At 46.7% G+C, this 12,305-nt stretch overlaps 1 protein-coding gene and 1 long non-coding RNA gene across 4 annotated transcripts in view; one reads left to right on the top strand and one right to left on the bottom strand.

The window, feature by feature from the left end:
- LSG1 (large 60S subunit nuclear export GTPase 1) overlaps positions 1 to 1,810 on the bottom strand; it is a 32,342-nt gene extending 30,532 nt beyond the window's left edge. For all 3 annotated transcript variants that reach the window (XM_050779160.1, XM_050779161.1, XM_050779162.1), the window contains exon 1: positions 1,403 to 1,810. In XM_050779160.1, coding sequence (XP_050635117.1) covers positions 1,403 to 1,678 — 276 coding nt within the window. In that variant the 5' untranslated portion in view covers positions 1,679 to 1,810. The remainder of the gene's footprint in view (positions 1 to 1,402) is intronic.
- An 84-nt stretch (positions 1,811 to 1,894) lies between these two features.
- Positions 1,895 to 12,305, top strand: part of LOC126948000 (uncharacterized) — a 148,625-nt gene continuing 138,214 nt past the window's right edge. Inside the window, exons 1-2 of the long non-coding RNA XR_007723280.1 lie at positions 1,895 to 2,109; positions 4,381 to 4,499. This is a non-coding gene — a long non-coding RNA (uncharacterized LOC126948000). The remainder of the gene's footprint in view (positions 2,110 to 4,380; positions 4,500 to 12,305) is intronic.

Raw genomic sequence — 12,305 nt, 5'->3', positions numbered from 1 at the left:
TGTAACACATTTTGATATTTCTCTATCTTGCTGGGGAAAAAGTAAAAACAAAAAAGCTAGTTGCAAACCACTAAATTGATTTCCAGACACAACCCAGAGTTTGATAACCATCACCCTAAGCTATATACTTAGTATAGGTACAAATAAAAAAAAGTGCCAGGCGTGGTGGCTTGTGCCTGTAACCCCAGCTCCTCAAGAGGCTAAGGCAGGAGGATTGCTTGAGGCCAGGAGTTTGAGATCAGCCTGAGCAACATAGCAAGACCCTGTCTCTCCAAAACACAAACAAACCAACCAACCACCGGGCCTGATGCTGTGCACCTGTAATGCCAGTTAGTCAGAGATTAAGGTGGGGGATCATCTGTGCCCAGAAGGTGGAGACTGTAGTGAGCTGGTGAGTTATGATCACACCAATGGCACTCTAGCCTGGGTGACAGAGCATGACCCTGTCTCTGAAAATGAATGACTGAATGATGAAAAAATAAATATTAAAGGCCAAAGGTTTAAGTGGTCATAGAATCAGCAAAAATACGGAATTAGGATCCAATTCTTTACCATTCATGTTCAGTCTTCCCCCTATTTCCTAAAAGGCTTCATTAATAACAAGTTTCTTCAAAACTAATAAAAATTACCAGTAATCTAATCTCCAGAGTAACTCTAACCTGATGAATACTGATAAGCACTCTATGCTGTTTACTCTGTAGACTATATGGATGAAAGTCAACTGGTATGACAGTGGCACACGGTTAGTTAGCTCCAGGGGCACACTTAACTTTAGCACACGATCTTAGAACTCAAATGTTCTCATTCATTACTGGGGGAATGAATGGTGAAAATAACGTCTAGAATGATTAACACAAGTCAAATCACTTCATTCATTTTTTTTAAAAATCCTTCTATAGCCTAGTAAAATATTAGGTCCCGTCACACCTGAAAAATGAATGATTTATCTTTGAGCTAAACCACTAGGGGGTGCTTCGTCAGGGTGAAGCAAGGGAATTATTCTGTATTTCTGGCAGTAACCAGCCGCTTCTGGAGGATCCATTCTTTGAACAAATCAATACAAAAATACGTTGTATCTCTTTCCTGCTCTGGAAGTTCCAAGCACTTCAGTGGCTTCTTGGGCAAAACACAAAACGTACTCAAGACCTGGCACTGAAGACTCTTCACATTCTCACTCCACGCCTTATCAACACACTAACCCTTCTTTCAAGCTTCTTCTACCTTTGCGTTCTGGGCCTTGCCAGGAGGAGGGCCTGCTACTTGGCTTGGCAGAAACTCCAACTCGTCCTTCAAAACCAGGCTGAGGCGTCCCTCCCACAAAACTTACCTGACCTTTGACCCCGAATTTTGCAGCACTCAGGCTAGACAGAAAAGATAAGAAAGATGACATGGTCTGTCTTACCCAGGAGTCAGTGTGACGATGGCTTCGGCTCCGCTGAGTCTGATGGCGCATAAGGGCCCGTCCCAGCGACCCACCGGCCGGGGTTCTCCTCCGGCCCATGGCAACACGACCACTGGGCGAAGCTTCCCCGCTCCGCGCGTGCAGTTTCCGGGATTCACAGTTCGATCCCCGGAAGTGACGATAAGCGAGCCCAAGTAGTTCAGGCTCAAACTTGAGAGGGGAAAGCAGAATGACTTGTCCTAAAGTGCTCTTTTTACGTCTCGAGCTTGCCAGCATTATAGAATATAAGTGAAAAAATGGTTCTGGGAACTTATCTATAGATTTCCGGCGAACGTCTCGAGTTTCGATAAATGACTGAGTTAAAAGAATGGTTCATTCTTGATTTGTGCGTCGGTCTTTAGCGTCCGGCGAGAAACTAGCGTACCTCGAAAACAGGGCGGTTCCTATGCGCGGCACTAGCTCCGCCTCCCGCCGCTTCCGTCAGAAGGACGCGGAGACTCCGAGGAGGAATGTTTCGGAGGCGCTGGAACCGGGGAGGTTCCCCGCGCTGGTCGTCAGCCGGCGTCCCAAGGTGTGGTGTCTCCGAGGTCCAGCACGGCGGCTTTTTGTTTACCTAGCCGTCCCCAGCTGCGACGTGGGGAGAAAAGTCTTCGCCTGGATGTGAATTTGGAATGAGAGGCTGAATAGTATTTCCGGAGCTTGGCAAGGTTGTAAGGAAAGTTAACAGGAACTGACTTACGCTTTATTTCAAATTAAAAAATGTTTTAACGGTTCTAGTTACAATTTCATTACCCTTTTTACAAATAATTTAAATGAAAGTGAAAACAGCGAGCCAGCTCCACTCCTAGAGGCCTGGGCTTCTGTTCCTCCCTTGAATGTTTGATTTCCCTATAATGGGAATAATAGAAAGTCAGCTTAGAATTGGCTGTGTGCTGGTGAACTACATTCTCGTTGATCCAGAGAACCATCTCTTTGATGTTTAGAGAGAGGAAGCAGCTTGAGCAAGTCATAGACTGAGTGCGTGCAGTGTCAGGAATCAAACCCAAGGCTTGTCACTAGCCTGTACACCCCTGGGGAGAGCGGGGAATGAGGGTTGTTAACATGTATTATTTATTTATTTATTTTTATTTTTTGGGACAGAGTCTCGCTTTCCCCTAGGCTGGAGTGCACTGGCGTGATCTCAGCTCACTGCAACCTCTGCCTCCCGGGTTCAAGTGATTCTCCCGCCTCAGTCTCCCGAGTAGCAGGAATTACAGACGCGTGCCACCGCACCCGGCTAATTTTTGTATTTTTAGTAGAGACAGGGTTTGGCCATGCTGGTCTTGAGCTCCTGACCTCAGGTGAATGCCCACCTTGGCCTCCCAAAGTGCTAGGATTACAGGTGTGAGCCACCGCGTCCAGCCAAACATGTATTTTTAAATCATAGGATCAAGGTAATGCATATATTACCTAGCATAGCTTGATTTAGCCAGTCCACAATGTACACATTTATCAAAACATGCTGTACAACATAAGTAATATACAATTTTTACTTGTCAATTAAAACAACAACCAAAAAGAAATAAAAGAAATCATAGGATCAAGAATCCATTTAATCCAGGGCTTCTCACACTTTAATGTGCATATAAATCCCCTGGAATCTCGTTAACATGCAGATTCTGATTCATAAGTTCTGGGGTGAGGCCTGTGGCTCTAACAAGCTTCCAGGTGATACCCATGTTACTGGTCCCTGGGTTACACTTTGAGGAGCAAGAGTAGTCCCCTCTTTTCTGGTGCAAATGAAGACAGAAGTGGACTGGCTAAAGGTCACAGCAAGTTAGTATCAGGCGAAACTGGGTCCAGACTCCCACCCATTCTGAATTCCCTGCCAGGCCCTCTGTGTGCTACACCTTACCCCTCTTACTGAATTGAAGTGAGTTGAAATGCCCAAGGGACCGCTGACAAGCTGCGAAGTAGTTGGCAAGCCTTTGAGAAGGCAGAGCTCACAGATGAGCAAAGGGATGCATCAGAACATGGTTTCTCCCATTTCCCAATTTAGAAACAGTGTATCTTTAAAATCCTACACGTAATCTCCAGAAGGAAGATACGAAGAAAACCCATGAAACTGAATTAGTAGACAGCTCCTGTCTATCTCTCCAGAGCTAAGTGATTAAAGATCAAACTAACTGATGAAGTAAGATTAGGTAGATTTCACATTTTGATAATACTAGGAGGTGAGATAAAGAAACTTGCCATTGCATTCCTAGAGCTCAACCAGGAACTTGGGACTTCATCCTAGTTTCCTTTTTCAGATTTTGTCACCTCTGGAGAAAATAAACACTTTGGTTTTCCATTGTTACTTTTCTAAGGTCTTAAAAAATCTTGACCAAATAAGACCAGGTGTGGTGGCTCACGCCTGAAATCCCAGCACTTTGGGAGACTGAGGCGGGTGGGTCACCTGAGGTCAGGAGTTTGAGACCAGCCTGGCCAACATGGTGAAACCCTGTCTCTACTAAAAATACAAAAATTAGCCTGGTGTGGTGGCACGCACCTGTAATCCCAGCTACTCGGGAGGCTGAGGCAGGAGAATTGTTTGAACCCGGGAGGTGGAGGTTGCAGTGAACCCAGATCGTGCCACTGCACTCCAGCCTGGGCAACAAGAGTGAAACTTCGTCTCAAATAAAAATAAAAATAAATCTTGACCAAATAAACCAAAGTGATAATCAGGAATGGTGAGGAGTCAAAAGGTCATAAAGATTTAATTAGCAGCAACTACTCCTAGCTGACAAGAAAAGCATAGATAATTCTTGTATTTCTCTAGGACGTTATGAAAATCTACCAGTGACAGACAATTGAGTCTCTGTCTTCTTGTCTGGTTAATGAGGCTAATAACAATTCCTGTCCCGAAGAGGTAACAAATGAGATAATGCTGCAAGGTCACTGCCTAGTAATTTGTGGGAGTACCATTGGGCACAGCTGAACACATTTTCTTTCCCCAGAAACGAAGCAATGAAGGTGAAAGCCCAGCTGGATAATCGTTCAGTGAGAAGGACAAGGAGGAAGGGAATTGAGGGTGTTGATGAGACAAGATCATGGGACACAGATGAAAAGGAACGAGGTAAGCTTGTGGGGGAGTGATGATGGTGGTGATGAAGGGTGGAGCAAGGTGCTGGCTGCTGCCCAAGTGAGGGGGTTGCCACGATGAATCAGGCCAGGTCCCTGCCCTCCAACTGCAGAAGCCATTTCACCCACACACTTCAGGAACAACACTGCCTAGCCGAACCCCTCTCCCTGCTTTCTCACGCCAGCGGAAACTCTCACCCACCAGGCTGGTGACTGGAAGATGGGTCCGATCCTCCCGATTCCCCACACAGCGGAACACTTCCGTTAAAGCCAGGATCCTCTGACAAGCTGGCTCCTGGAGGAGGCTGCATTGATTTGGAGATTGGTAGCCTGGCACCCAGCTTCTAAATAGTGACACAGGGAGTGTTCCCTATTCATGGGGTTGCATAACGCTTGATTTCTACCGCGTCTGAGCAAATGTAGTTACAAGCTCTGAAACCCACACCCAGCAACAAACGTTGGAGTTACTTTCAGCTCTCCAGGTCCACACTGTTGTGCCTCTGGGCTCCACATCTGTCTGCGGAAGGAGAGGAAAGAGTGGGTTGGTTTCTGTTTTGTTTTTCCTTTCATACCTTGGCCAAAAATGAGTTGGTGGCAGAAAAGTTGTTCCAAGGCAAGCTTGCAGCCTGGTCTCTCCTCCTTTCCCATGTGATACACCACCTCCTTCTACAAGGACATTGAAACAGTTTGCATAAGGCTGAGAGTTGTGAAAATAGACGTCTGGCAGCCTCTGTAGAGCGTAATTGAATCAGTAGGGAAACCGCCTATGATTATCTGCCATTCTCAGTTTATCCCTATTGAAAATGGGTGGATTCTCGCATGAGTTTCATAATTCAGCAGATTTTTAAAAATCTTTTTAATTGACATATAATAATTGTATGTATGTATGAGGTGGTTTTGATACATGTATACATTGGGTAATAATCAAATCCGGGTATTCAGCATATCCATCACCTCATTTATCATTTCTTTGTGGTAAGAACATTCAAAACACTCTCTTGTAGTTACTTTGAAATATACAACACAATATTGGCAACCATAGTCATGCTGCTGTCAGCAGACATTTATTGGTGGTTATTATATGGATTAATTTGAGGCCCTGTGCTCAAATATTGATTTTCTTGCCTGTGCAAGGAAAAGTGACCTCTTGCTTTGGTGACACAGGCCCCAAGATCCTATGTATTTGAACCCACGAACTTTTTCTCAACTCGTGTTATGTATAGAATAGCTAGTGTCTTTTATTCAAAGATGACTTTGCAGTTACTTTCTCCCTCTTGACAGTCAAGTGAAAAAGGGTATTGTTATTTTACTGCACTTTTAGCTGTAGAAGTTGAGACTCAATACAGTTAAGTTAAGCAAAGTAAAATAAAGGAGGCTAAAAGTAGAATTAATAATCACCAACTCTAAAATCTGCACGTGGAAAGTCCTAGGTTTCTCCCATTCATTCATTCACTCACTCATTCATTTATTCATTCATTCACTCATTCACTCGTTCATTCGTTCACTCATTCATTCACTCATTCACTCATTCATTCACTCATTCATCATTCATTTATTCATCACAGGACTCTGAGGATTCAGCACTGGACAAACTCCCTGCCCTGAAGAGCTTACACTTTACTGGTGATCAGCCTAATAGACTCAGCCAGGGTTAAAGAGCTTAAGTCAGGGAGCCATGAACCTGGCTCCCTGACTTGAGCCAGGTCATGGTACAGCCATGAAGGTGTACCACCGGGCAGACCTTACTCCATTAAGAGGGCCTCTGACCACCAGGATTTTACATTTTGTCTCTAAAAGTGGTCCGTCTCCTTAAATCACCATAATAAATATACTAATATATGCATGTAAACCTGGATGGTGATGGAATGCAAAACTATGTTATATGAGGACAAGGTGATAGAAATGAGACTAGTCTAAGGAGGGAGACTCTGGGGGTATGTGGGAACCATTTCCATTTATGTGGAGGACTGTCATAGGGAAAGGAAAGAAGACTGTTCTGAGAAGACACAAGGCAAGAACAACCAGAACAAATGGGTAGAAATCACAGGGATACAATTTTAGGTTCAATTTGTTGGAAACTTCTTAAAATCAGAGGGGCTCAAAGATATATTGGACAACTTAGTAAGGTAGTGAGCTCCCTGCCGCCAGAGGTACTTAAGCAAAAGCCAGATAATCAGGTGTCAGATGTTCTACGTCAGGTTCAAGCCTCAGAGTGGGTGTTGGAATAAAGAACTGCTAAAGTACTTAACAGACTCCTGACCCTGGTAGGTTGTCTTCCTCTTTATGCTATCTCTTGCCTCATTCCAGTATTTGAAATAGCAAGGGAACAGTGATGGTCTCAGAAAGGGTGCCTAGGTTGGCAAAAGCAGGGTGGTGGCTTCACCATGTAACATGAGAAAAAGAGTACATCTTGCCCTCACTGTCATGAGAGAGTTGAGGGTACCGCGAACCACCATTTAGCAAATTCAGCCATCATTAGTCACAGATACTACTAACACAAGTGGAAATGTTAAAAATAATCAGTTTGAAGGAAAGATCCATGGTTTCTGCTTTAATCATGTAGGGGTAATGATTTCTCCTCCTTCCATCTTCAGAGGGGACAAACCAATATTGACTGGTCCCTGCCTTTGGTGGCACTGAGGAGAAGGCTCGCTTGTAAGGCTCATGGTTTCATCACTCTTGGCTTCCTTCTTGTGCCCTTGCATTTCTGCCTGGGCCTTGTCCAACGTTCCAAGCAGGCAGCCCATGAGAGGAGAGGCTCCAAGGCAAGGGGCATGGTGAGAACATTTCTGGGAGCTTTGGTCACAGGGTGACCTCCAGAGTTCATAGACTTCTGACTTGTCTATTGGTCCTTTCTCACTCCTGCAATTTCCTGCCATGGGCTCTGTTTTGATCTTTTGTCTTTTATATTTATTTATTTTCAGAGAGCTTTGTTGGAAACATGGCTTCTGTTTTGAGTTAATGGTGTCCCTTAAAAAGACATGTTCAGGCCTGGTGGCTCATGCCTGTAATCCTAGCATTTTGGGAGGCTGAGGTGGGAGGATCACTGGAGCCCAGGAGTTTGAGACCAGCCTGGGCAACATAGCGAGACTCCATCTCTACAGAAAAGTAAAAAAAAAAAAAAAAAGAAAGAAAAAATCAGCTGGGTGTGGTGGTGTGTACCTGTGTTTCCAGCTACTCAGGAGACTGAGGTGGGAGGATCACTTGAGCCCAGGAGGTTGAGGTTGTGGTGAGCTATGATAGCGCCACTGCACTCCAGCCTGGGCCACAGAGCGAGACCTAACCTCCAGTGCTTGTGGATGTGTCTTTCTTTGGAAAGAGGTCTTTTGAGATGAGGTTCCACTGTGTTGTGCAGGCTTGGTCTCAAACTCCTGGGCCCAAATGACCCTGCTGCCTGGGCCTCCTGAATACTGGGATTACAGGCATGAGCCGCTCATTGTACCAGGTTTGGAAAAGGGTGTTTGCAGATGTAACCAAGTGAAGAAGAACTCATACTGGATTAGATGGGCCCTAATCCAGTAACTTCTGTTTTAGAAAGAGAAACATGTGGCTGCATATGCAGAAGACAAAGGAGAGGCCAGAGGCAGAGATTGGAGCGATATGTCTAAAAAACAAGGAATGCCAAGGATGACAGGCAACCATCAGAAGCCAGTATGATGCAAGGAAGGATGCTGCCTCCTCCCAGCCTCCAAAACTGTGAGAGGATACATTGTTGTTGTTTTCAGCCCCCTCATTTATGGTAATCTGTTATGGCAGCTGTAGGAAATACCTATCGCTTTCCTGTGATCTTAGAAATGAACGAGAATTTGCTCAGCTCCCCAACAGGCAGAGAAGAGCAGCAGCGTGCTCCGGGACCCTCGGTGAGTCAGGGCTGGAGGGTGGGGGTCAGGATTCCTTCTTGGCCAATCTTGTATACCTGAGCCTTGGCTCTGATCATGGCATGTGCCTGCTCTAGTGCCTCCAGTGACTCACCACAGCTTATGAGATGCCTCTGCCTGCCATTCAGGGCCATCAGGAGTCAGGCCCTGGCCTGACCCAAACACAAAGAACATAGGCTTTGGAGATCTCGGGCAAATTTCTTAACTCCTCCAAGCCGTGGTCCTTTCCCCCGGAAAAATGAAGACTAGCACAGACCTGACAACACTCTTAGGAGCACGAAATCTTTGGACAGATCTGACTCAGCACAGTGTGTGACATGCAGTGGGAGCTCGGTACTTTTGCGTTCCCTCCTCTTGCCCGGTTGTTGGATGTTCGACACTAACTGCCTTCTGCGTGGGCCCTTTTCCTCCTCTGGACCACTCTCCTGCCTCTGTCTACAGCAGTCTGCCCGTCCTTCCATGCTCCAAGTCCACTTCCTCCCTCAAGAGGGCCCTGGTCTGGGCACTGTTTGACTACAAGTTATTTCTCCTGCAATGGGAAATGGGCTGCCAGACTTTCAGAGACCCAAGTGCGATCTCCACCACTACAGAGAGCTGTCTCACTGGTGGAGTCCCGTGACAGTCATGCTTGACTCTAACGTCTTTGGGGGCCGTGAGAGCCATTAGCAAAGTGCACTTTTCATTAAGGGGTCCAGCGAGTGGCCACTCAGTCAAGTCACAGGGGGAAGTATGTTTGGCTTTCTGCTCCTGTTCAGGTCATCAGATGAACCTATGAGCCCCAAAGCAGCTCTTCCTAGAGGGGGAGCAAACGAAGGATGTGCGTTCTACATATATATGTGTTTAGAAGCTTCTGGCTTAGCTGGGCCCGGTGGCTCAAGCCTGTAATCCCAGCACTTTGGGAGGCCGAGACGGGTGGATCACGAGGTCAGGAGATCGAGACCATCCTGGCTAACATTGTGAAACCCCGTCTCTGCTAAAAAAAATACAAAAATTAGCCGGGCGAGGTGGTGGGCGCCTGTAGTCCCAGCTACTTGGGAGGCTGAGGCAGGAGGATGGCGTAAACCCGGGAGGCGGAGCTTGCAGTGAGCTGAGATCGGGCCACTGCACTCCAGCCTGGGCGACAGAGCCACACTCCGTCTCAAAAAAAAAAAAAAAAAACCAACAACAAAAAAAACCCCAGAAGCTTCTGGCTTTACGTTTAGCCACAGGAAAGGGCCCTGGATTGAGATTCAGGCCACATGGGTCCTCATATTGGTGTGGCCACTAAATTACTGCATGGCCATGCACCTGTGCTGTCAGGGCCTCAGTTTCCTCATTTGTAAAGCCAGGGGAGGTTGACTAGATTATCTTGAAGGGCCTTCCAGACAAGGCTCTTCCAGTTCTGACAGTCTGTGCTCGTGACGGTCCCATGACTTTGAAAATAAACACATGGTTAATGTTCATTCTACAAACACTTGTCACACATTAGTTTGGTGACTGGCATTATGCTAGAAGTTGGGGATACAAAGTGTGAATAAAATACAGTCAACAGCCATAAGGAGCCTGTAGTCTATTGGGGGAGGCAGAGAGTTAAAGACGATATTACAGGCCGGGCGCAGTGGCTCGCGCCTGTGATCCCAGCATGTTGGGAGGCCAACGTGGGCAGATCACAAGGTCAGGAGTTTGAGACCAGCCTGGCCAACATGGTGAAACCTCGTCTCTACTAAAAAAATACAAAAATCAGCCAGATGTGCTAGTGCGTGCCTGTAATCCCAGCTACTCAGGAGGCTGAGGCAGGAGAATCACTTGAACCTGACAGGTAGAGGTTGTAGTGAGCCAAGATCATGCACTGCAGCCTGGGCAACAGAGCAAGACTTAAAAAAAGACAATATTATAACAAGGCAAGTACAGAGGTAAGGGTACACACAAGGGAGTGTGGAGAGGCGATGAGTAGGCCTAGGCGGTTTACCTGGAGAAAATGGTATCCAAGCTGGCTGTCTAAGAATGAGTAAGACTTGGCCGGGAGAAATGGCAGGAGGAGGTCACATCAGTAGATAGAGCCGCATAAGTCATGGCAGGAAGGGAAAAACCAGTCTCACCAGCATGGGGAGAAGCATAGGCTATTCTCTGTGGCTGGTTCATAAATTAGGAGTCCAGGAGAAAAGAATGAGGCTGGAGACATAGGCAGGTGCCAGACCTGAACGTTCTCACATTATACTGAGGAGAGGGAGTGTACCCTGTGGCTGATGCGAAGCCACTGTGAAGGTTGAAACGGGAAGAGGGAAAAGGTCAGATGTTGGTTTGGTTTGGTAAGTCCTGAAGGTGGCGTTGGAGGGGCAAGTTGAGGGGAGGAGAGGCTTCGGAGCCTGGAGGAGGAAGGCGGGCTGTGGTGTGGATGTGCTGTTTGTAGGTTGGCAGGGGCTGGAGGTTGCTCTAACTGCATCTTTGCGGGGGAAGCACCCGGTCAGTTCTGCTGAGCTCTGGGGGAGCAGGTGGCTTTGGGAAACTAATGAGGATTTAGGGCACGTGTTGAAGAGAGTGGGAGAGGGAAGAGAGTCGGGACAAGGGAAAAGAAGGCTGGATGGGAGGTGTACTGCTGCTGGAACAAACTGCCACGAACGTAGTGGCCTCAATCAACACAAATTCGCAGCGCTGCAGGTTAGAAGCCCACCACGGGCCTCACTGCGCTAAAACCAAGGTGTCTGGTAGCCACCTTAAAGAAGCAAAAAAAAAAATAGGTTTTTTTGGTTTTTTTTTTGAGACAGAGTCTCACTTTGTCGCTCAGGCGTGAGTGCAGTGGCACAATCTTGGCTCACTGCAACCTCTGCCTGCCGGGTTCAAGCAATTCTCCTGCCTCAGCCTCCCGAATAGATGGGATTATAGGCATGCACCACTATGCCTAGCTAATGTTTGTATTTTTAGTAGAGACGGGGTTTCACCATGTTGACCAGGCTAGAGAAATAGGTAAAATTAATCTTAATAATTTATTTAACTCAACATGGCCAAATACTATCATTCGATAATTAATTAATATAATATTATCAAGATATTTTGCATTCTTTTTGTTTTACTAAGTCCTGAAAATCCAGTGTGTAGTTCATACTTGTAGTGCATCTAAATTTGGGCCAGCTATGCTTTAAGTGTCAGCAGCAACCCGTGGCTGGTGACTGCGTACTGGGCCACACAGGCTGCCATGCTCTCCCCATCTCTTTGCAGGTTCATCTCATTCCTGTCTCTGCCCAGAGCCATCTTCCACTCCTAGCACTGCCTCCTTTTCTCCAGAGACTTTTCACTATCTGCTATTTCATTAGATTTTTGTTTACTGTCTGCCTGCCCGCCTCTACCAGAGGCTATAAATCCCATGCAGGCAAAGACCTCTCTCTCTGTCCTTTTTAGTGCTAGATCCCCAGCAACTATGTGCCATTCACGGGAGACTCTCCACAAGTGTTTACTAGATGACATTGAAGATTCCAGATTCGTCCTGTGTTACCTCTGAAGTCAATGTCCACTGAGTGGGGTGTTGGAGGAGGGGGAGAGAGGAAGGAGCATTATGTAAGACATAAGGTGGGAGGAAGCTGGCCCAAATCCTCTGTGAGATGAAAGGCTGACTCCTGGATGTCAAGTTTAGGGCTGGGACTCCTGATCGCAGCGTTTCCTTCCAGCTGTGACCCGGTTGTGTGTAGTTTCATCCACTGGCTTATCCGGTTTGATGAGAAACCATCCACCAAGCAGCATGTCTGCCTGCTACCAGTAGATGGGGCAGTGTCATTAAAAAAGCACGCTTTGCAGTTTCTCACCTGTTACCCAGCTCCAGTTTGCTGACGTCTGTTCTGGAGTTGCCCCGTCTCAGATCTGTGATGTAGACTCCTACGTGGCGCTGCCAGCTCTCCCAGCTGAAGAAATGCAGCCTTATTTGTGATGTGTGTTTCAGGTGGGGTGGCCAG

The sequence above is a fragment of the Macaca thibetana genome, chromosome 2 (assembly GCF_024542745.1).
Source record: "Macaca thibetana thibetana isolate TM-01 chromosome 2, ASM2454274v1, whole genome shotgun sequence".
Taxonomy (NCBI): Eukaryota; Metazoa; Chordata; class Mammalia; order Primates; family Cercopithecidae; genus Macaca; species Macaca thibetana.
Note: the sequence above shows the minus strand (reverse complement) of the source record. Positions and strands in the feature narration are given on the sequence as shown.